This window comes from Microcebus murinus, chromosome 16, assembly GCF_040939455.1.
Source record: "Microcebus murinus isolate Inina chromosome 16, M.murinus_Inina_mat1.0, whole genome shotgun sequence".
In the NCBI taxonomy this organism is placed as follows: Eukaryota; Metazoa; Chordata; class Mammalia; order Primates; family Cheirogaleidae; genus Microcebus; species Microcebus murinus.
In genome coordinates, this window is record NC_134119.1 from 47,945,631 (window position 1) to 47,970,629 (window position 24,999).

The window sequence follows — 24,999 nt, forward strand, 5'->3', positions numbered from 1 at the left end:
CGAGTGCAGAACACAGCGACCCCTGTGAGTCAGGAGCCTTCTGAGGCCGCACAGCGGTATCCCGGGCTCTCCCCACCGAACGCGCCAACTCCAGCAACAGCTCCGGTTATGGGCCGGATGTCATCAGACGCTAAGTGTATCATCCACCACTCCTTCCACGACCCATTCCCATCCCACAGGGGAGCAGAGCAGGTGCAAGGAAGTCAAGGCTGTGCCCACGGCTACAGGATCCCGAGGGCCGGCAGCTGCCAGGATGTCTGACTGCCAGGGACACGACAGCAGAGGAATTAGAAGTAAATAACACAAAAAGCAATTTTTAAAACAAACACATACCTGGCAGTTGTTCCTTGCTTCAAAGTCATTGCTTCCTGATCTTTTCTCTTGATTTAATTTTTGATAACTCTCTCGGAGCAGGTAACAAACCAACCACTTGTACGCTGCCAAGGGGACTTCGAAAAACAAGAAACAGAAGGAAAAAAGTAACAATAGGGCATCTCATGGTTGTCACACAGGTACTCCAGGGGCAGATGGCACTGCAAGGTCCAATTTTGCAGATAGGGAAACTGAGGCACAGGTAGGGTAACTGTCCAATGCCCCCCAGCTGGGCCGTGGCCAGGCAGTGGTAGGCATGGCTGAGGGTGTTTCCTGGCTCAGCCACAAGGCTCTCCTGAGTCCCACACTGTCCCAGCAACCCCAGAGGCCACAGGGATGCACAGCCAGCTCGAGGCCAGCACCTCCTGTGCAAGAGCTACACGTTCCGGCTTGTGTGTCACACCTGTCTGTATAAAAGACTGCCCTGTTCCCTTGATGTCACCAGGGATTCGCATGGGCTTCAGGACAACTGCCCGGCAGATGGTGGCCAGGGGACAAGGGGAGAGGGGGCCTCTGTCCACTCTGCCCCCTCAATGGCCAGCTGTGGAGCTGAACACTGACACCTGGTCTCCTGAGAATACACCCCATGCATAATCCCCCGACAAAGCTGTAAAAGGCAGAAGGGAGAGGACACTGGCGTGGCAGGGTGTCAGACCAAAGGGACCCTGGAGCTCCCCTTCTCTCCCCTCCCCCAAGTGGTGGTGCCATGTTTGTGGGCCACCCTCCTCACAGCCTAACTAGCACTGACCTCACAGAGCTGTCCCCGAAGATCCTGCCAGGCAGTGCTGTCACCTCCACTGAAGAGGCAGCACGGGTGGGTGAGTGGGTGGGGTTTATACCAGCCACTTGGCCAAGGCCACGCTTTCACCACCCTCTACTAGGGCACTGAGCCCCTGGACCCGAGCAACCCAGGGCTGCAGGGAGCAGGGAGCTCTCTGCTTGCAGCTGCTCTCAGCTCAGAGCCCCCAGGGAGGGGACGGGGATCTGGCCACACTGGGTCTGGGCCCCAAGGAGGGGCTAAGGGGGTCTCGAGACTTCCTTCCACGTCGCACAGCCCAGTTCCCTGGGGAGAAAACACCCGGCCGCTGCGGGTTCCTGTCGCAGCACTTTCTCCCGCTGCTACACCAGTGACTCCTCACAGCACAACCGAGAAGCCACTGAACACCAAACCAAACTGCTTCACAGACAGTGCGCAGGAGTGATGGGGGATGGAAACCGGTTTCTCTGACCCCACGCGGGGGAAAGCTGCAGGCATCGTCCGCACGGGTGCTCAGGAGCCGGTGCAGGCACTGAATGGTAGTCCCAGGAGAGCCGTCCACCTTGTGGCCTCCAGAACTTGCGAATGGTCCGCAAATGTGGTTATATTAAGGGTACCAAGGTGAGGTCCTCCTGGGCCAGGCTGGGCCCTAAACCCAACGACAAGTGTCTTCATGAGGGACAGAAAAGGAGACATCAGAGGAGGTGGTGGTGACCACGGAGGCAGAGGCAGGAGTGACGCGGCCACAGCCAAGGACGCTGGAGCTGCCAGTAGCTGGAACAGGCAGGAAGGACCCTCCATAGAGGTCTAGGGGCACAGCCCCACCAACACCTTGGTTTTGGATTTCTACTCCTGAACTATCAAAGAATCAATGTCTGTTTTCAACCCCTAGTTTGTGGCACTTTGTTCTGGCCACTGCAGAGCACACAGGCTGCCCGTGTCCATTCCTGCGTCTTAAATGCTGCCCTCAGGACGCTGCTGGCGGCAGAGGCCCTGGTGACCCCCACTGTTGGTGCCTCTGAGTCTCCGCTGCTTCCCAGGCTCTTCCCCACAGGAGGGACGGTCAGGGACAGCAGGGAGAGGTGGACGCTGTAGTCACGTTTTCTTCATGGACAACAAGCGACAACAGCAACAAGACCCAAGGAATGGGCCGGGCCAGAAACTGACCACACCAGCGGCCCATGTCCCACAACACATCCGCACGGCTCAGCGTCCCTCCCAAACACCACCTAGGAGTGTCCCTCTGCAGGGGACGCTGCACTGCTGCTACCTGAACTCTCCAAGCTATTTCCAAACCAAACTTAACCCACAATGCTTAAAGTCAATGACCAGTTTAGATTTTGCTTTGTGCTTCAAATGAGAAATAAGCTTGATAATGAGTTGGGTTTGCACAGCATTTTTTTTTAGAAACTCCACTTTTAGTTCTTAATTTTTTCCTGAAAAAATATATCACATTGTTGTGACGTGTTCACATGGAGGGGAGAAGATTCCCCAGCGAGCATGTGGGAGCACACGCAACAGCGGCAGGTGAGTGTGGGGTGTCCCGTGTGTAGAGTTTATTTGAAAGCGAAAGACCAACAATGAAACAAATCATGGGAAAGGGGCACTATCTGGCAGTAAATTCTCTTGCCTGGGACGAGGCTGCTGACGGCCCAAGAACCCACACACACAGCTTCAGCCTTCGTGCTCAGACCCTCCTAGGGTCCCTGTCACAGCGGCCCTTTGCTGAACCCCACCAGAGGGACTCCGAGGCAAAATCTCTCCATCTTCCAAACAGGTGTCGCATTCCTGGAAAAGGCCTGCGTCTCTCCAGTCCTGCAGAGCGTGAGAGCCTTAAGTCACTTACAAAACGTTTACCAAAGATCAAAATGACACAGGCTGTGCTGTCAGCCCAAGATTTGGGGTTTAGTGACCCAACGCCCTGACACGAAGGGGCCGGCCAAGCCCTGAGCGCCTCTGTGTGTGAAGACTCAGGTCTCTGCCAAACCACTTTCACCCAGTGAATTTCACTTGCATTTTTTCCTCCAGAAAATGTTTTCCTTTTGTTGGATCTTGCAAAAATTAGGGCAGTCATAGGAAAAACAAATTACATCAGTTTGGCATTTCTCCTGATGCTGGTACACAAAATTGCTTTTGCCTTCACAGTTTCAGTGGAAGGGAATGAAGATGAGCAGGGCATGAAGACACACAAAGGTGCCGGTGGATCATTTGTCTACGTTCCGACTTTATAAAGAGTAATGGTTTTAGGAAGAAACTTTTGGTTGGGTAGAACTTATTGCAATGATTAAGTCAGTTTCCAGTTCTTTCTGTGGCAACATTTGGGAAGCTCAGAAAGCAACTTGCAAACATCAGAAATAGATCTTCAAGCATGTCCCTGTTTCCAATTAGCCCTTTATTTATTTATTTTTTGAGACAGGGTCTTGCTTTGTTGCCCAGGCTGGACTAGTGGTACGATCACAGCTCACTGCAGCCTTGAGCTCCTGGGCTCAAGGGGTCCTCCTGCCTCAGCCTTCTGAGTAGCTGGGACTACACGCACCTCCACGCCTGGCTTGTTTTTGCATTTTTTTTTGTAGGGATAGGGTCTTGCTATATTGCCCAGGCTGGTTTTGAACTTCTGGCCTTAATTAACATCTTCCTGCTTTGGCCTCCCAAAGTGCTGGGATTACAGGCATGAGCCACTGATCCTAGCCCCGATTAGCCCTTTAAAAACCTAGATTAAGATCCACAAGGTTAGTTATAGTCAGGGAAGCCATGACCCTGTGTGGTCACCTGCAGACATGTTTCCTGGTTGCTGACGATGTGGACAGAGCAAAGACAGTGGGAAGCCAGCCTGGCCCGGCTTGACTCTTGCTTCAGCCACTGCCCTAATTCTCTGCTCTAGTGTCCTTTCCCATAAATGGCGAACGAGAAAGCAGTCCTGTAGGAGTGAGGACAGACGAGGCACACGCTCAGGGATGGCAGCTGCTGCTGTCACATCAGCATTGTTCCCGAGGGCTGGCATGCGCCCTCCACATGCACCTGGTTGGTGGCTCCTTCACTCTGAGGACACAGGGGCTTCCCAGAACCTCCAGGGGTCGCTCACGTTCTGGTCTCCTGAACGCAAGGCCAAGTGCCTCCTCCACCTCCAGCGTTCTGCTAAACGGTGCTCAGGGGAATACATGGTGCCCCGATGGGGCTTCCTGTCTAAACCCTAAGCCGCACATGGCTGTGTGTAATCGTCCGTGTTACTGAGCACTTCTCTGGTGCCAAGTGCCGTGCTAAGTGTTGTGTCCATATTAACTCACTCATTTGTGCAAAACCTTAGGAAGGAGGTACTATTTCCATCCCCAGGCCACGGACGAGGGAACTGAGGCAGAAGGGTGAGGGACTTGCCCAGGCCCGTGGCTGGCAGGAGAAGGGCCTGGATCAAACCCAGGCGGCCTGGCTGGAGCCTGATGCTGCGCCCACACGTGTCCATCCCGCTTGATGGCTGGCTTCCACCCGGCCCGAGGGGACTGGGCATGGGGTCCAAGGTCAGCCTTCATATTCCACAGAGTCAGGCTCCAGATCCCAGGAAACAGGCGTTGTGGTGCCGAAGTGAAGAATGACTCTAAATATCAACAAATGAGGTGATGATGCTATCAGACTTCCACTGTGGCTTGAAGCTGTTCTTTTTGATGTGGGATTTGGCAGGACAGAGGGAGACCATGGTGGGAGGAAGGCACTTCTTGCAGAGGCCGGTGACACCAGGGTGTCGGGGACCTGGGGCTGCTCTGACCCCGTCTTCACTGCCCATTAGGAAGGCTCCATGGGCTGTAGCGGAAGATCTTGAGCTCTGTAGTCCCAGGGCTCGGGCCGAATCCTGCCCCGAGTTTAGTCCCCAGACCTGCCTGGCTGGGGCAGCCGAAGCCGAGGGAGTCTTTTGTGGGTGTCCCACAGGACACTCCAAGCCCGGCCCATGGTGTCTCCGTGGAAGGGGGCTCACAGCAGCCCTGGCACCCAGCCATCCACCGGGCCCTCTCCATCTCCGATGCTGTGGTCCTGCTGTGGCCACCTCGACCACATCCATCAGTTTCTACAGAGCAGTCAGAGTGACTTTCTCCCAGAGTAACATTTTCAAAACATGAATCATCAAAACAAACAGAAACCCAAGTGAGCGGAGCTGCTCTGCCTGTTGGCACCTGGTAACATCACGGCACCAGAACAGAGCAAGGCCCAACCTCTGCCTCCTCCCGAGACGTCCCACCCTCAGGCGTGCCACGGCCACCGCCTCCTCCCGCAGAGCTCTCAGCTCCGAGGACACAACCCTGGAGAGGCTGCCCCGGCCAGCCCAGGCCCATGGGGTAGCTGCCAGCCCAGGAAGCCTCCCTGCAGGCTTCTGCTCTCCGACACTGGTGACCTTGGCATGTGGCCCTGTCCCATCTCGACCACAGAGTCACAAGAGCAGGAGCTGCATCTCGGGTACCTGCGCACCCCACTCCCGGAAATGCAGATCGAGCCATTAACCAACATATGTAGGATTAACTCGGGAATGGCATGAACACAACTACGCTCCGTAGAAGAAACCAAGCGTCAAGATCGAGTACGGTTTGCAATGGAATATGCTTTGCTTCCTCGTTACCTCCACGGCCCCAGCGTCTCATCCCACCTCTGCAGGGACAGACCCTGAGTGGGTGCGGTGGAGCCTGCAGCAGCTCCCGCAGCACACGACGTGGAAGGTTCTCCACGCTGGCTCTGCGCTGGGAACAACCAAGGGGCAAGGCGTGGACGCGACCGAGCCTGTGCCACAGGTTCCAGAGAAGGGGGCGTGTGGGGTAAACTGAGGCTGGGAAGGGGTGCACAGAGGGTGGGAAGGGGCGTCTGAAGTTGGGGGCAGGGGTGGGTGAAGGCAGGTGTGGCAGGCAGGAAGGCCCAGGCACTCAGTGCAGTCACTGGGAGGCTGTGGGACAGAGACCAGGCCCCCGAGGGGAAGGGAAGAGAAGGAAGGAGGGAGGTGCGGGGCAGAGCGCGGGTACCTTCATTTCACCTTTGGAGTTAGCGCCTAACTCGGCGTTGGGCACACACAGACACTGAGTTAGGAACGAGCCAGGGAGAAGCTGCACTGTGGAATACATGGACTGCAGACCCCAGTGCTGCCACTGTCCCCGGCTCCCGCTGTAACTGCCAAGGCCCCTCCCCAAGGCACAGCTCATTTCCTGGTGGTTTCCAGGGAAACCCTCTGCCCGCTCGACCAAGGACAGCCCATGTTTACCTGCAGAGTCCAGGCAGTCGGCAAAGCTGGATCCCGTGAACCTCTGGCCAAGGATGTCAGGATAGGCTTCTAGAAAGTCCACCGTCTTCAGAGGGCTCTGGAGGCGAGCTCCACCTAGGACGCACATCCCGTGACTTTGGTGAAAGACAGGGGACCCCAAACCACAGAAACTGTCTGGAGGACATACCCAGCACCCCAGCCAGGGTCTGTGTCTCAACCCCCCCCACCACCACAGCCCATCACGTTGGAAGTTGCTCAGGCATGACTTTTTTTGCTTCCTGCAAATGCAGGGTACATAGTAACAGAAAGCTAATCTGTGGGGGCCAAAGGAATCCCCCCAGGTGAGCTCTGGGTGCCCGGTGTGCAGCGGAGCCTCACCTTGGTCCCAGCGTGCCAGGAGCCCCAGAAGGTAGTTGCTCGTCTGCTGCAGCAGGACGTTGTTGTCGCCCTCATACGTGCAGTTTGGGTCATTGTCATCTCTGAGGACCCCCAGCCGGTTCACTGCAAGGAGCCCATGACATGGCCATCATTGCAGGTGCACATTGCAGAAACAGCCACCACTGTCTGAATCTCAGAAGCCAGGCCCAGTGTGACCAGAGAGGAGGCTCCAGCAACCCCACCTCTTGTCCCAGCCCAGCCGTCCCCAGCATGGGGGTCACTGAGAGACGGGAACAGTCTCGGGGGCTGCCCATCTTCCTTCCACAACTGAATGAACCCTTCTTTTTACACAAAAAATTCCAAATATTTAAAGACAACTCTCATTTTTATTTTGTTTCTCCTGCCAGTTAAATAGCCCAATTCCCTCATGTATTTTAAGGCATCGGCTCTGCTGGAAAATGTTCTCTCATGTGAGGCTGGATGGAAGGAGCCCCACAGGGACAGGAGGAGACTAGCCCTTTCCCACTCACCTACGGGCACTGATGGGGCCGGGGAGGGTGTGAGACATGCTGCCGGTAGGATGTGCTCAGCCAGAACCTGATCGCTTTCCCCTGACTTGCTGTCAAATCCCGTCTCCCCTGCCCATGCCATGGTTCAGCCACTGAACATGAACAGCAAGAGAGACCTTACAGGAAAAACTTGCAATTGGTATTTTTTTTTTTTTTTTTGAGACAGAGTCTTACTCTGTTGCCCGGTCTAGGGTGCTGTGGCATCAGCCTAGCTCACAGCAACCTCAAACTCCTGGGCTCAAGCGATACTTCTGCCTCACCCTCCTGAGTAGCTGCAACTATAGGCATGTGCCACCATGTCCAGCTAGTTTTTTCTATATATATTTTTAATTAGCCCATTAATTTATTTCTATTTTTAGTAGAGATGGGGTCTCACTCAGGATGGTTCTGAACTCCTGACCTTGAGCAATTCGCCTGCCTCAGCCTCCCAGAGTGCTAGGATTACAGGCGTGAGCCACTGCGCCCGGCCTGCAATTGGTATTTTAAACCTAGATAAAGGCATTCTCATTTATCCCTGTTGACTTTGGTCTTATTGGTCTCAAGCCAGCCTTTGTACATGAAATGAACCTTGATTCAGCTGTTTTTGTTTTCTGCAATACTGCAAGATTCAATTTTCTTATTCTATTTAAAAACAGAACAAAGCTGAACTATTTATAGCATTTCTATGAGTTATAACAACAAATAAAACCTACTAAGAGCATTGCACAGAGGACAAAACATGTAGATGAGTAACTCATGCACAGCCGTGGCTACCCACATGTCGTAGGTGACAAGACACAGAGTGTGGAGGGATCACAGGGGCCACACTGCTGCCCACCCCACGCTGAAGCACACACACGCCAGGACAGCAACGGGGCAAACAAACACTGAGCTGCAAAACTTGGCAAGAACCTAAAATGCTTTTGTAGGTCAGCAGGGTTTTCGCCAATTCTGTTGCTCTTTTGAGTTAGTATGTGGCTTCTCTGAACAACCAGTTTTTAACCAATTAAGATCAGCACAAAGGAAGTTGTGTAGGTTTGCAGATAATGACAGTGATTTTACTAATAACAATAGCAGATAAAAGTCACTGGGCACATACTACATGCTAGATCCTGTGCTAACACCTTCTATGCATTAATTCACTTAATCCTGGAGGGAATCCATGCTATGAGGACACTGTTACTAACCCCATCTTATACACAAGGAAACCGAGGTGCAGTGAGGTCAAGCAGTTCTCCTAGTTACGACACCAGGGAGGCCACGCCAGGACCTGGTCCCAGGCTGGCTGGTCACCCACTATCTTAGCCACACACCAGCTGCCTAAACAACAGTTAATGCCAATAAAACTAACTCTTTTTTCCCTAAATGTAAGAATTGTCTATCGGAATAAAACTTGGTACTAGTTATACCAAGTCATGAACCAAAGAGTTAAAGTCAAATATGCAGATAACCTGCTCTCCGCTCTGGCTTTAGTGGGCTCATTCACACAGCATCTCCATACTTCCTCGTTATCCCCATTATCCCCTGGTAGAAATACCAGGCATCAGAAAGCAGCAGGCCCTGTCTAGGGCAGGGCTGGCAAACTTGTACTGTAATGGGCCAGGTGGGAAATATTTCAGGCTTTGCAGGCCACATGGTCTATGTTGTGACAATTCAACTCTGCTGCTGCAGTGTAAAAACAGCTGTAGAGAATATGTGAAGGACTAGGCATGGCTGTGTTCCAATAAAACTTTATTTACAAAAACAGGTGGCAGGTTGGATTTGGTCCTTGGGCAGGACGTAGTTTGCCGACCCCTGGTCTAGAGCAAATAGTAGGTGTAGGACAGGAAACCGCCCCCAACCCCGCATTTCCAATACCTACTAGCTAGATAGCCGTGTCCTCCGCACGCCTCCCGGCATTCCTGAATTCCTTGCTGGGCCGTCCACGAGGCCAGGGGCTTGCCAGCCGATGCCAGAGCGTGGATCTCATGTCCAAATTCTGCCTTTGGGTAAAGGAATCCAACAAGAACAGGTGAGAAGACACTTCCGACAACAAAAGTCATGGGTCAGCTTCAGCACTAGTATCAAAGGGCTGTGTCCCCTCCAGTCCAATCCAAGATACACCCACAATTTCAGAAAAGGAAATCCAATTTTAACTGAAAATCCAAGGGTGGCTATGGCAAGGTTCCTGCACGCGCAATGAAAACGGACTCAGCTCTGTCCAGCAGATTAACCTCAGGGACGCCACGTGTGTCCCGAAACAAAGTGCAGAACCGGCATCACCACCAGCTTATGCAAAGTTCACAAGTGTAAGAGAACAGCACGCAGCTGGAGGCTGCAATTGTTTGTGGCAAAACTATGAAGAAGGGCCAGGGAGTAAGAGCCGACGCTGGAGACGGCACCTCCCTGCGGGGAGAGGGGAGGGCTGGGGTCCGTCAGTTCCCAGAAGGTTAAGGGCACCTGACATCGGCCTTGCGAGGGTGCTCGTGTCCTCCTCCCTCCTGCCCAACACATGTTTATAAAGATTCTTTCGCTTCTACTTGACATCTAATAACTAAGACAACTATGAGAAAGAGACACACACCCCTGCTAAACAAAATGATCAATTTTACTAGTGTTATCAGCTTCAAATAAGGGGCTACTCTTAGGCCCTGCTGTGCTGGGGTTAAACCACGAGTTGCAGAAAGAATAAAGCGTGACCACCCTCTACAGCATTATCAGCAGGAGAACAATGCAAACGTCAGCTGGCAGAAGCTGCAGTGACTCATGCTAGGGAAAAACAGGCCACCTCTTCATTTCTCACGAAAGCTCCCACTTAGGCCCCGCTGGGCTGCTGGGCTGCTCTGCAATGAACCCCGGTGGCCGCCCCTCCCATCCTTGCCTCTGGACTCCTCCGTGTTCATGCTGAACGTTCTACAACATGCTCATTTGACGCCGGCTCTTGCCGACGTGGAACACAGCCCCTGTCTGCAGCATTTCTAACCCATTTCCAAACGCATTTCTTTGATTTACATCTTACTCTCACTCAGGAGGCAGCAGGGGGACTGTGGAAAACCTGCTCGCAAACCATCCACCAAGAAATTAGCAACGGACTCCTCCTCACGCAGTGGCTGATCTCAACGGATCTGCATGCTCGTTGCTGGCACAAATCCTTGGCTGTCAACTTGAATCCAGTCGGCTGATTTAGACCTTTGTGCGGTTGTTTATGGAAGGCTTGGAACCATGAAATCTACTGAGGGGCTGGTAGTGCCGACTTTGCAAAACCATCAAGTTCTCAAAAGGAGAACAACAGCTGAACTCACAGACCGAATCCAGAGTCGTGTCAGCACATCCTTAAAGCAGGGACAGGGACGTGGCCGTGTGCCCAAACTTCGAATCTCAGTGGATGCCCAGAGTTTCAAACCGGGGGATGACTGCAGGGACGCGCCCTCGGCATGTCCATGGACTGGTATTGTTTTCAAATAAAGGCTGAATCTGCGCTGCGCAGCCTCTGTGAAATTCGGACGCCAGTGCTGCTAAGGAAAGGGAATGCCACCTCACCTGCCTGGCACTGCGGTCTCCTCCCAGAAGGCCCCGCTGCAGCTCCGCCAGGTCCAGGAAGAGTGACTTGGAGAAGTAGTGTAAGGCGTAGGCAGCCGCCAGGTAAGGAAGCAAGCGCCATTGCTGGAACGACAGACGCCCACGTGAACACACCACAGCCCCACTGAGGGCTGCTGCCCCGGGGGACTGTGACAGCAGAGGACGGGGAGGGTGTCAGGGCCCCACTCCGTCAGTGCTGAGGCCTCCCCGGTCTTCCTGGAACTCAAGGAAACCTTCACCCTGACGGGCTTCCAATTCGGCCAGCTCACCCATCACTCTGGATGTACAACCTCAAACGCAACTCCCTGCACACCCACCCCTCAGAGCTGCCCCGTCAAAGTCACTTCAGAACTAAGTGTCCATCTCCCTGTAAACCAGAAGGCCACTGTGCTGGGGGCCACCATGCCGCACACAGGCTGGCTGGCAGCAGGCGCTCTGCGGGCTGGTGCAGGACGCAGCCACCATCCCGGCCAGGCAGGAAGACCGAGGGCGGGCAGAGCCACAGCTCCTTGAGGGGCAGGGCCTGTCCTTTTCCCTTCATGCTCCTGGCATAGGCCAGGGCACGTACACTGCCGGATGGCTGGCAGGGAGGGAGGGCATGTGCCCGGAAGGCACCAGGGAAACCGTCTCCACCGTGGTCTGGCACGGCCCAGGTACCACCTGTAAGGCTGGTGGCAGGGCCCCTCCCTTCCCTAGATCAAAAAGAAAAGGCTCAAGAGACCAGACCTGCCAGGGACAAAACTGTCAGGCCCCTCTGAGAGAAACCGCACCCAGAAGTCCACCTGGATAAGAAGGGTTTCCTCTCCTGGATTCCACAAATACCTCCAGCCCCTCCTATTTCTCAACGACCACCCAAGGTCACAATAGAGAATCCCCAGCTCTTCCCACAAGTCCCTAGCCCCGCCCAAAGGGTATAAAAGGCCTCAGCCCCTTCAAACTGCGACTTCTGGGGCCCTCCTCTCTTGGGCCCCAGAACCTCGTCCAGGAGTGTATAATAAAGCCACGTGGTTTGGCCCCCCCACTCTTTCTCTCTTTCTGTCTGTCTTTTCTTTTCGCTGTCGCTGAAAAACCTTATACCACCCAGGCTCTGTGCCAGCTGCCCCACGTATCAGCTTCTTTAATCCTTACACCCACCCTGGGAAATTCACAAATGAGGGCAGTAGAGCAGACAGGGTGGGGACCGTGCCCGAGGGCACGCAGCTGGTCGATGGACCTGGGTCTCGAGACGGGCACTGCGGCTCCCAGAGCTCGCTAAGCACTGAGCACCCTCAGCGCCCAGATGCACGTGGCCACACAGGCCAGTGGACGGGCACCGGGTGGGGCGAGAGCTGCACAGGCACGATCCAGGACGCTTGCTAAAGCAGGTTTATAGCCGTCATGAAAGCGATATTGAAAGAAACAACTGCGATTGTAACTGCTGTTATGACTTTTGCTACCTTTTACCTAAATATACCTTTGTTTATGCAAGCCTTGGCTCAAGACCTGGGCCAGATTCACCAACTAACCTTGGCATCTCCGGTTTGGTCCTCAGTCCCCACCTGTAAACTGTGAATGGTAATTCCAACCCACCTGCTGTGGAGACCAAACAGAGCGCGTAGGGAGGGCACTGCAGGGATGTCGGCTGCGACCGTTTACTTCCCCTTTGCGTGTGATCGTGGCTGTGCCTGTCCACAGTGACCCCGTCTGCTGCTCTAACCGCCACACAGCACACAGGGCGGCACACAGGGCGGCACACTCGGCTGCTGCTTCTTAAAAGTTATTTCCCTGGAATAATTTCTTAGGGATGGTTTGACCATGTCAAAGAACATGCCTACGACATGCAATGCCACCACCTGCCCAACCTGTACGTGCAGTAGGTGCACACACCTGCCTCCTAGCCTCACTTCTGTGCATTTTCCTCATTTGGCTACTTCGTGTACACTCCTTTTTGATTAAAGACCATTTACTAGAAGCCCTGCTGCCTGAGATCCGCACTCCTGGTAACTGTCTTGTTAGTTCCATTAAGAGCTTTGACCAACTCCCAGGAACCAAATTGCAACTATCTAAAAAGCAGTGTATTTGCATGCATAATAGAAAGAAAATGAAATGATACTTGGAAACTTGTACCTGCAATTGATACTCTAGTACTGGTATTTCTTCCTCCTGCGTTGGGCCAAACTGCCGCCGAGTGGCTGAGAAACGAAGAGCTATGGACACGGCCAGTTGCAAGTTAGCGACAGCCATGCACATGATGGAGACTCGACCCACGGACAAGCTGCCCAGGGACGCTCCAAAGCGCTGTCTGGCGTCCTGCGAGGGAAAGCAGATGCTGAGCGTGAGCTAGACCTCGTGGCCACCTCACAGAGAGCAGAGGTGAGGGCGCACTCGAGTGTTCCCTCAATGTTAACTTGCGCCCGCCCGCCTAGGCCCTGCCCCCAGGGCACCCCAGGCACAGGACGGTACAGGTCCAGCAGGGTGGACCTGTAAGGCAAGGACAGGTGTCATTAGTGAGCTGTGGATGGGATGGGGGCACCCAGAGGAAGGGCCGCCCCGGGCAGAGAGCAAGTACACACAGGGTGGTGCAGGAGCACTGCCCTGGAGCACTGCAAATCATCCACCTGGAGGTCCCAAGGCCCTGCTTTTACCTTGGTGACAATGAGACATGAGTGACAATGGTGACAATGAGACAGTTCCTCTGTGCTGCCAGAGGGTGGGTCGGGGGTGGGGGTACTCTTTGGACTGCGACTCCATTTCTGGATTGAGAGTTTGTCAATAAAATGTGTTCCCCTGGCTGGGTGTGGTAGCTGGCGCCTGTAATCCCAGCACTTTGAGAGACCAAGGAGGGAGGACTGTTTGAGGCCAGGAGTTAGAGACCAGCCTGGGCAACACAGTGAGATCCCATCACTACAAAAAATGAAAAACAGCAAAACCTGGTGGTGTGTGTCTATCATCTCAGCTACTCAGGAGGCTGAGGCAGGAGGATCACTTGAGCCCTGGAGTTCAAGGCTGCAATGAGCTACTGCACTCCAGTCTAGGGGACAGAGTGAAACCCTGTCTCTAAAACAAAACAAAATACGTAAAATGCATTCCTTTTACCCCACTCCCCCTTGGATTCCTCTCTGCCCATCAGAGACAGCCATTCTAAGGGGTTTAACGCTGTGGTCCCCAACCCCACCACGCCACAGACCAGTACCAGTCTGTGGCCTGTGAGGAACCGGGCCCCACAGCAGGAGGTGAGTGGCAGCGACTGAGCGAAGCTGCATCTGTATTTACAGCCGCTCCCCATCGCTCTCATTGCTGCCTGAGCTCCGCGCCGGTCAGATCAGCAGCAGCATCAGATTCTCACAGGAGCTCGACCCTGCTGCAAACTGCACGCTCGAGGGATCTAGGCTGTGCGTTCCTCATGAGAATCTGATGCCTGGTGATCTGAGGGGGAGCCGAGGCGGTGACGCCAGCGCTGGGCAGCGGCTGCAAACACAGACTATCATTAGCAGGGAGGTTTGACTGCACCATAAATGTAATGCACTTGCATCATCTGAAACCATCCTTCCCTCCCCACTGGTTGTGGAAAAACTACCTTCCATGAAACAGTCCCTGGTGCCACAAAGGTTGGGGACTGCTGCTTTAACGGAAACCTCTGCTCCCTGTGCTCCTGTGTCAGGGGCGGTTCCTCCATGTGTCTAGTTCGAACGTCCCCTTCGGTGTCTCGTCACACACGGCAGGGTCTTCAACAGCAGCTGTTTCCAGGCCCAGCAGTGGGCTGTGGGCACCTCTAACCCACCACCCTCGCCAGATTCCTCATCACCTCCACACCCATCGCTTCCTGCTTCTCCTGGGTTCCTTCTTTTATCATCTGGGCCTTTCTTCCAAATCCTGCGGCACTGGAGTGGCAACCTGCCAAAGCTGTGTGTGCCTGAGAGTATTTCTCACACTCTCGCATGGGAATGACAGCTGTGTTTAAAAATACATTTTTAAGTTGTTTTCCCTCAATGGTGTCAAATATTATTTCACAGTCTTCTTGCATTCGGTGCTGTGTCTGAGAAAACTGAAGTTAAAGTGATTTTTATTCCATTAAAGTCAGATCTGGAAGATTTCAGAATTTTCTCTTAATATTCTTAAATTTCTCTACCATGTACCTGGTGTAGGGCTTTTCCTTATTTATCCTCTTTGGAACTCCACAGGTCCCTCCAATCAAAGGTCTTCCTTTCTTTAATTTAGAGATATTTATCTCCTTTGTCTCTTCGTCTCAAAGTAACTTTGTCTCTTCTTCATTTTCTTTTTTGTTTTTTGAGACAGAGTCTCGCTTTGTTGCCCAGGCTAGAGTGAATGCTGTGGCGTCAGCCTGGCTCACAGCAACCTCAAACTCCTGGGCTCAAGCGATCCTCCTGCCTCAGCCTCCCGAGTAGCTGGGACTACAGGCATGTGCCACCATGCCCAGCTAATTTTTTCTATATATATTAGTTGGCCAATTAATTTCTTTCTATTTATAGTAGAGACGGGGTCTCGCTCTTGCTCAGGATGGTTTCGAACTCCTGACCTCGAGCAATCTGCCCGCCTCGCCTCCCAGAGTGCTAGGATTACAGGTGTGAGCCACCGCGCCCGGCCTTCATTTTCTTTAATCCTGCCTGCTGCCGTCTCGAGGACGACTTCCCACCTCTGATTCATTCTCCTGCGTGTGCATCCCACTACTGTGCTCTTTCTCCCAGTTATTTTATTTCTACATGAATTTTTAATTAATGTTATACTAGTATTTCCATGTTTTAAATGACTTCTTGTTCCCTGTTGCTGCCCTTGCTCCACATCTCCTAAGTCTTCGTCACTACCATTTTACATCCTCGCTCTCGGCGGCAGTCAGATGGTGCATGTGGCCCAGGTGCTCCTTGCAGGGTCCGTGCTTGGGACACTCCTGATTCCCAGGGGTGGCCAGCTAGGACTTGGGCCACCTCTGCCCAGGACCATGCCACAGTCTCTCTTCTACTCTCGATGCATGGAGTGGGGGATGGTTCTGGACACCAGAAAACTCTGCCATCCCCTTGGTGGCCGTTCACCAGGAGACCTTTACCCCAGGAGCTCTCAGGCAGCACTGGAAGGGGCCCCTGGAGGTGGGGGGATGCCCCCAGGCAGGTCAGCCAGCGCTGCTGTGAGGCCCAGGCTCACCCCAACACCAGCATGGGGGCTGTGCCAACCCAAGGGTCCCCTTCCTAGTTGGGGCACCAGGACCCAAACCAAGAGAAGTGCCCCACTAGGCTCGCCACGGAGGGTGTCCCCTGGGTGAGGAGGGGGCGTGGCGCCAGGTTGTGGGGAAGGCTCTTGGAAGCAAGCGCTGCACAGACCACCCATCACAAACACCGCACCTGGAAGGGGCTAAGGTAGGTGCCATCAGGGGTGACGTCTCCAGCGCGGTTCAGGAGGTTCTGGCGAGGAATGCGCACCTGGTGGAACATGGCGAACCTGTGGGGAGGAGGCAGGGCTGCTGTGACGTGGGTCCCCAAGGCCGGCTTCGAAGGTGGCATAACCCCCAAGGACTAAGAAAACCAGGGAGCATGCCAGGGGACAGGGAAGCCCAACAAAATTTCTATCTAAAAAAGTAGGTTAAAAAATAAAAAATAGGGCCGGGCATAGTGGCTCATGCCTGTAATCCTAGCACTCTGAAAGGCCGAGGTGGGTGGATCGTTTGAGCTCAGGAGTTCAAGATCAGCCTGAGCAAGAGCGAGACCCTGTCTTTACTAAAAAAAATAGAAAGAAATTAGCTGGGCAACTAAAAGTATATACATAAAAGAAATTAGCCAGGCATGGTGGCGCATGCCTGTAGTCCCAGCAACCTGGGAGGCTGAGGCAGGAGAATCACTTGAGCTCAGGAGTTTAAGCTTGCTGTGAGCTAGGCTGATGCCATGACACTCTAGCTCAGCAACAGAGTGAGACTCTGTCTCAAAAAATTGAAAAAAGAAAAATAAAGCAGTACTCATGGTATACAAATACCACATTTATTAACCCACTCATGTATTGATGGGCAAAGGCAATATATGTAACCTAAATGTTTGTGCCCTGTAACATTCTGAAATTTAAAAAAAAAATTTTAAAGCATGTAGTGGGTTCTACACGATGCAGGTTGCCACATGTTGGCGGGCATCCATGCCAAGTCCTCCTTCCCAGGGACCCCAGGGCTGAGCGTGGATGCTCAACAGAAATTCAATGGGAAATGCTATTTTAAAGATTGGAATCTCTGATTCTCACACTTCAGTCTCAAACCGGAACCTGCAATACGATGTGGGTTTAACGCTCTCTTTGTTTTTGAGAAAGGGTCTCACTATGTTGTTGGGGCTGGAGTGCAGCCTCCTGCCTCAGCCTCCCAAGTAGCTGGGACTGCAGGCACCACCACCATGCCCAGCTAAAGGTTTAAGGCTCTCAAGTCAAACGAAAGGACTTAAGAAGTTTGGCAGGAGTGCTCAAACTCAAGCAAATTCATTTCTTTTGAACTGCCAAGAATAGGATTATTATACACATCAAGGACCATGACGTATTAATAATCTATTTTTTTATGGTTGTCAGGTCAAGAAAACCTATTTCACAATAGTCTGGGGAACAATCTATGCAAACTTATGGATATTACATAAACTGTGAAAAAAAAAAAAAACCCAAACAAATGTAAAAATATCAATAGTTCCCATAGCAACTTACTGATTACTGAGATCACTTGCCATACCTCCGGGAATATTCTTTTACTAAACCACAGAAAACACTATGTGCAAAGAACCACCGTTCATGCAGGGACCCACTGCAGGAGAGGGAGGCTCATCGTCCCCCCTGCTGCTCCTCCCTAACCCCAGCACATGGGTCCCCATCAGGGTCACCCCCAACCACACCAGGCTGTCAGCTCTGCTGTGCTGGCAACTCCCTTCCCATCCCTCCCCAGCCCCCACTCAGCCCCCATCTCCTCCTGTCTGATTCTCTGGCTCTTCCTGGATGCCACCGCGTCAGCCTGCCCTCCACCTGGGAGCAGAAACTTCTCCAAGCAGCCACCGGAATAGCCTCACTCCCTGTAAAGCTATTCGATCCCCATGACCTTAGAAATCCAAACCCACAGAACTATGCATGAGGCCCCCCAGCCTGAGCTCAGCCGCTCCTGACGGTGCTGCCTCCTGCAGCCACAGCCTGGTCCTGTCTGCCTATGACACCTGAACCCAGCCAGGCTCTCTCCTGACCTCCAGGCACACCCTGCATGTCACTGTCAACACCCAGGTGGCCTTAGAGTGCAGCCTGACTGGACGCCTCTCTGGGAGCCAACACGATCTCCACCCTACCCTGCGATAGGTACACAGTGAGCCCCAGGGCACCCAGAGGGGGCCCCGTTCTGTGGCGACCCTCAACTGTCATTGTTCCTCGATGAGCCCACTCCTTGTCAGCAGGTTCCTGGGCTTATTTGCCTTTTTATGTGTTTTTTTTTTTTTTTGAGACAGAGTCTTACTTTGTTGCCTGGGCTAGCGTGAGTGACTGGTATCATCATAGCTCACAGCAACCTCAAACTCCTGGGCTCAAGTGATCTTCCTGCCTCAGCCTCCTGAGTAGCTGGGACTATAGTCTCGAGCCACTACATTCAGATAATTTTTTGTTTCTATTTTTAGTTGACTGGCTAATAACTTTTTCTATTTTTGGTAGAGACTCTTGCTCAGGCTGGTCTTGAACTCCTGACCTCAAGCGATCTTCCAGCCTCGACCTCCCAGAGTGCTAGGATTACAGGTATGAGTCACCATGCCCGGCCTTATTCATCTTTTTATGACGTGATCTAAAGTGCTGGTGCCATCCAAAGATGCGAGTCCTGGGGATGGCACCTGTCAGCACACCCAGGGAAGAGCAAGGACCCTGGGCCTTGGTGCAGGACGGGGCTGGGGAGCCCTCCCAAACTCCTCAGGGGATGTCCAGGAGATCTGGCAAGAAGGGATTCCAGGCCAGCAGGCCCTGGGCTGCCCCAGCACAAAGTGCAGGCCACTGGAGACCTGCTCCCCAGGGCCCCCCAGCCCGAGCCCCCAAGCGGGCCTGACCGGCACACGCTGCCACCTCAGGTGTCTGTGTGGGTGGCAGCCTCACCCACGCCACAGCCACACAGATGCAGGCTCAGCGTGCCCACTTTGTAGGAAAACCTGGTCTCGGTGCCAACAGCCCCATGTGTCCCCGCCTGTTACTCGAAAGCTGAGGAATGCTTTTCCAAGTGTGATTCTGTAACAGAAAGTGCCCTTTTTAAGGAGTGGAAACTCTTCACCCGATCTCACCACACAGAGATGGAACGAATCTAAATCTATTTATCCTCGCAAAAGTATTCCCTTGAGTGTAACAGAAAGCTAAATTCCACACATTCTCTCTTGATCACTTCTGCTCCACAAAAGCAGTTGCAGAATCAGTCAGATGTGGCCAACTGGTGAGCCAGCCTGCAACCAGAATCCAGTGTCCCCAGCAGGCAGGGGGACGTGCGTGGGGGACCACACATGTGTGTGCCAAAAGACGTGTGTGTCATGGAACACGTGTGTGTGCAGCACTGGGCAGGTGTATGTGTCATGGGCCGTGTGTGCGCAACCCAGGGCATGGATGCAGTACAGGGGACGTGTGCAGCATGGGAGGACCGTGTGCGGTACAGAAGACCCACCACCCTGGAGCTCCAGGGCCCCACACGTGCTCTCCTTGCTGGCTTCCCGGTCCGTGTTCCAGCCGTTTCCTTCCTCCCCTGGGACCTCCCAGGGCCCCTGCCCAGCTCCATGGACAGGCCGTCCAGCCTAAAGGGCTTCCAGCCACTTCCAGGCCCAGATGCCTGCTGCACCTCAGAGGAAACACATGGAAAAGTACCTGTGGCTCACCTTAAGGGCATGGCTGAAAATATCACTTGAAAAGATCTTTCTAATTTTGCTTTCAGAGTTATTTGGCTAAAATTAATCTACACAATCTATGTTTGTTTCCAATTTCTAGGCAGTCATCCAAGATACTTGGACATTCTTGTAAAGTGACAAAATCTAACCTACAAATTGTTACCACTTTTCAACAGATGATCTTGACATCAGTATTAATAAAAAAAAAATCACTGAATTTTGACGCTGATCTTTAAACTAGCACAGAATATGCAGGCTGAATTGTGCAGAGAAACCCCCTGGGGAGTTGAGCCGGCTCTCAAACCACTGCAGCACTGCAGCACCGCGCGCCCCCTGCCGGGCACAGGAAGAGCGATTTCTGTGCAGGAGGCGGGAGGACGCACCCTGCATCCCACCTACTGGCTCACACCCCAGCAAGTCACTGGGCCTGCAAAGGCTCAGAGGTCATGTAAGGTTGCTTGCAATATCCGTTGTTTCCTGCCACTGAGCTTGCAAAAGACACGGAGGGAAGGCTTTGCCGGGCCAGGACTCTGGTCTGGTGGAGCAGAAAGTGCTTCCTTAGGCTGTTGTCATTGTGCCCATGCAACACCAGGGGTGACTGGCACTCCTGGGTTTTAGAAGAGCCTTTACTATATCGATGTGATGTGTTATTGTTAAGTGGCTTGATTTAATGCTCCTTGGAATACTGCCCCAGTAAGAGACATGTATCCAATCTCTAGAAATATGAGTCTATTCGAGGGCAACCAAGTGCAGAGTTTTTCTGTTTCTGTGATATTCCAAATAATGTTAAAGATTCAAATTTGTTAAATGGAGTGAACAGTGTGCAGAGATCCTTGATGAAACCTGATGTCACTCACTGCATGTGATAGTTTACTACCACGCGCCCAAGGAGAACGCACTGGCCAGGCCTCGTGTGCACATACAGAGCCCTTCAAATGATAATGCATGTGTTTTCTGAGCTCCAAATTGGAACATACGGATCTAATGAAAGGTTTTTAATTGGCAAAACCCAGAGCAAGACAGTCCGTTCCATGCCCCTTTCCTAGATGAGCTAGAGGCTTCTCACCCTGAGGCCAGAGTCATCTTTCTCAAACTCACTCCCTCCAGTGGATTGCTGGGGCCTTCCCTTGCCCTGAGGAGAAAGGGCCAGAACAGCAACCTCCAAGGGCGCCACCCACGCAAAGGCCTTCCACGTGCCCTGAGAAAGGAGTGATTTAAAGGAGTTTCCAGGCTGGGTGCAGTGGCTCACACCTGTAATCCTAGCACTCTGGGAAGCTGGGGTGGGAGGATCACTTGAGATCAGAAAGTAGAGACCAGCCTGAGTAAGAAAAGACCCCGTCTCTGCTAAAAATGGAAAAATTAGCCTGGTGTGATGACACATGCCTGTAGTCCCACCCACTCAGGAGGCTGAGGCAGGAGGATTGCTTGAGCCCAGGAGTTTGAGGTTGCTGTGAGCCATGAAGATACCACTGCACTCTAGCCTGGGAAACAGAGCAAGACTCTGTCTCAAAAACAAAACAACATAAAAACATAAAGGAGTTTCCAGCTCTAGGTTGGGCCTAGGTCGGAGTGGTCTTCCTCCTTCCTGCTATCTCTAAGGTAAACTAGCAGATTCCTAGTATAAGCCAGAGAGGGAGAAGTTCAGAATTCTGCAAGGTAGGCATTTGTTAGGCGGGTTTTGTGCATTTGTGTCTTGTTTTGCTCTTAAATATCCTTTTACTTTCTTCTCAACTTGACACTGAGTAAAAACCAAAGGTTTGTAGCCCTCTCTGGTGCAGTCTGGAGCCCTACCTGTTTTAAAGGCCCAAGCAGAGTTTTGAGACACTCCCCTATAAAGGAGGAAATGGCTTGAAAAAACATTTTTTTCTGTCTTCTTAAGGAATCCTCCACTCCTTTTTGAGAACTAAAACCTGCATCCTTGCCTCAGGCCAGTGGCTGGAAGGGGCAGGTAAGTCTGTGTCATTTGTGCTACAGGAGATTGCACAGCCCCCACCTGGTAAAGGGAGGTCCTGGCTGGAGGTCAGGGGATTGTCTTCTGCAGAGATGATACTGCCTGAAGCTGAGGACCCACCCTTTAAAAGCTCTGTATTTTGCTTATTACGAGGATGATGGCATTTCAGACAGGAGTCTCCATCACCCTCCTCTTTTGCTAGCAAAGTAATAAAATGTCCCTTTTCTTCCTCCTCAAACTATTTGTCCTCATTCTTCTGATTCAGCCTCATGGATAAGTGCCGAGCTTTCGGTAACACCCCCAGCACCCCAACTTCTTAGGAGACTAGAGGAAGAGATTTCTCCACGGTGGGGTCCTTGGAAGCCGCCTGGTCCAGCTCCTCTCTCTAGAGATGACCAATCTCCTCCTTTATGCCCAAGAACCCAGGTGTGATGGCCGGTGCCACCCACTGAGGCAGGCGTCCTCGGTTTTCCAGCAGCAAGTCTACAACATTCTGGGGACATAACGCAGGACACCAGACTCAGGGATACCCCGGCTTTGCTTTCTCCTTAGTCAGAAATTATCTCATGAGCACAGAGGGGCTAACCCGTGCAGGGCCAGGTATCCTGGGAACGTGTGTCGAGTTCCATGTGCACACCCGAGGGCCAGGAAGAACACCCCGGAAGGGCCTGGCACAGGGACCACTGTTGTTGTGCCCACTCTACAGAAGGTTGGTCAAGATCACACAAATTGCTAAATTCACATCTGATCCCAAAGCTTGTGCTGTTGATGATGAGAAGGTCTAAATCCTCCTAGGGCCCCCGGCCCAGCCCCACGAGGGAGGCCGTCGAGCAGAACGGACTTCCTCCCAGCCCCTTCAAGACCATCCCGAGGCCCAGAGGCCCGGCCTCACCTCCAGAGCAAACTCGCATGAATACCTGCGGCCCAACACACTCGGTCTTCCGCCACAGAGCGTGCTGCTAAGGGGGCAGCTGTGGACTGATGAGCAGATGAGCTGCAAACGCTCTCCTCCAAGTGCTGGGGGAGGGCCAAGCAGAGGCAGCCGCCGCAGGCGCGGTCCCTCAAGCTCAGTGTAGACATGTGCAGAGGCCATCCCAGCTTGAGACACTGATGCGGTCCTTACACGGGGACCCCACCAGCACAAGCGGGGCCTGGGCCTGACATCCGAGCAGGAGCCACCGCTGGACAGGCAAAGTTGCTGGGTGCAGCTCCAGCAGGACACAGCGCTGCCTGCGCAAGGTCAGGTTCTGTCCCCACCCTCTGAGTCTGCGGGCAGGTGACAGCACTGACAGGCCAGTGGGACCCAGGAGTGGCGGCAGCGCACGTACTTGCAGGAACCTCAGTGCTGCATGGTGTCACTCACCCGTTATCCAGTCCGTTCTGCCCGAGTTTCTTCCCCATGTCGCCGACCATCACCCCTGGCATGGGAAGGAGGGTCTTTGGGTCCCGAATCTGTGCAAAGCCACAGAGGGCAAACGGTGACTGTTACGATCACACAAAAAGCCAAATAAATGTGTTCAAACGCCCCAAGGGCACACTGTGGGTGGCTGTGGGTTAAACCGTGTTCTCCAGCGATGACATGCCTCAGTCCCAGTCCCAGGATTGGAGGATGGACCTTATTTGGAAATAGGGCCTGTGCAGATGTGATGAAGCTAAGGGTACTGAGGCCTTAACCCGCATGGCATGTGTCCTGTGAGAGCCGGAAGAAGAGGGGCCGCGTGAGGACAGAGGCAGGGAGTGGAGTGCTGTGGCCACAAACCGAGGAACACTAGGAGCTGAAGGGACAGGAAGGGTCCTCCCCTGGAGCCGCCAGAGGGAGCACGGCCCTACAGAGGCCTTGGTTCAGACTTCCGGCCTCCAGAACCAGCAGAATGCATTGATGCTGTTTGAAGCCCCCAGTCTGTGGCGCTCTCATCCAGCAGCCGCGAGACTCGCAGGAGCAGCTGGTGCACGCCGCTCAGACGGAAGACATCCGGAATTTCGTACTCCATGTTTTAGACACAGGATTTTCCGTTGGATTTTAATAAAAGGATGAAATGGCTACACACATATGTGCTATGGGTGAAACAGCCAAGATTATTTTGGCAAATCTCCACTCCTTAAGATAAGTTGAGGATAAGTAAGTATACTGACCAGTAAGTATACTGACCTAAAAACCAGACGCAGCTAGCTGATGCTTGCCCGACACAGGAGCTTGGGGACAAGGACATGGAGCTGCATTCTTGGTCACAGGAAGCAAAGATTCCCAGCCAGGGGGCTTCCACCTTCCCCTGCTCCCCCAGGGACACTGGGCAATGTCTGGGGAGAATTCCGTCGCCCTAACTGAAGGGTGCTAGTGGCGCTGAGTGGTAGAGGCTGGGGACGCTGCCGCACACCCTAGAGCGCCCGGGGTACCCCCACCGAGCATTACTCGCCCACGTCCGCCCAAGTAGAGAAACCTGCTTTAAAGAAATATGGAATTTGTACTACCTGGAACTTAGCTATCTGTATAAATTGTTAGCTTTTGCTTATTTCTGTGAAATAACTATCAAACTTAATCGAACTTTAAAATAAAGATATTTAAAAAAAATTTTTTTTTTTTTTGAGACAAAGTCTCACTCTGTTGCCTGGGCTACAGCGCCGTGGCATCAGCCTAGCTCACAGCAACCTCAAACTCCTGGGCTCAAGCAATCCTCCTGCCTCAGCCTCCTGAGTAGCTGGGACTACAGGCATGCGCCACCATGCCCAGCTAATTTTTTCTATATATTTTTAGTTGTCCAGCTAATTTCTTTCTATTTTTTTAGTAGAGACGGGGTCTCGCTCTTCCTCAGATTGGTCTTGAACTCCTGAGCTCAAACAATTCGCCCGCCTCGGCCTCCCAGAGTGCTAGGATTACAGGCTCTGGCCAAAATAAAGATATTTAAAAATTTTTAAAGTTCTAAAACCCAAATGTAAAACATCTTTACTTTTTCCTGAAGTCTTTGAATAAGGCCAGGCTCGGTGGCTCATGCTTATAATCCTAGCTCTCTGGGAGGCTGAGGTGGGAGGATCGCTCAAGGTCAGGAGTTCAAACCAGCCTGAGCAAGAGCAAGACGCCGTCTCTACTAAAAATAGAAAGAAATTAATTGGAAAACTAAAAATATATAGATAAAATTAGCCAGTCATAGTGGCACATACCTGTAGTTCCAGCTACTCGGGAGGCAGAAGGATTGCTTGAGCCCAGGAGTTTGAGGTTGCTGTGAGCTAGGCTGACGCCACAACACTCTAGCCCGGGCAACAGAGTAAGAGTCTGTCCAAAAAAAAAAAAAAAAGGCTCAGTAAAGAAAAAGACATAAACTTTTTAAATAAATACTAATTTAAAAAGTTGGAAAAAAAGTAGAGGTGAAGAGGAC

The 24,999-nt window shown here is 52.7% G+C and overlaps 1 protein-coding gene across 1 annotated transcript in view; it reads right to left on the reverse strand.

Annotated features, from left to right (window-relative positions):
- The window catches only part of ACOX3 (acyl-CoA oxidase 3, pristanoyl), a 53,087-nt gene that overhangs the window by 13,305 nt on the left and 14,783 nt on the right, over nt 1–24,999 (reverse strand). The window contains exons 7-14 of the mRNA XM_020281839.2: nt 22,992–23,080; nt 16,177–16,273; nt 12,950–13,132; nt 10,805–10,927; nt 9,147–9,267; nt 6,738–6,860; nt 6,360–6,473; nt 334–449 (exon numbers count right to left, since the gene is read on the reverse strand). Coding sequence (XP_020137428.2) covers nt 334–449; nt 6,360–6,473; nt 6,738–6,860; nt 9,147–9,267; nt 10,805–10,927; nt 12,950–13,132; nt 16,177–16,273; nt 22,992–23,080 — 966 coding nt within the window. The remainder of the gene's footprint in view (nt 1–333; nt 450–6,359; nt 6,474–6,737; nt 6,861–9,146; nt 9,268–10,804; nt 10,928–12,949; nt 13,133–16,176; nt 16,274–22,991; nt 23,081–24,999) is intronic.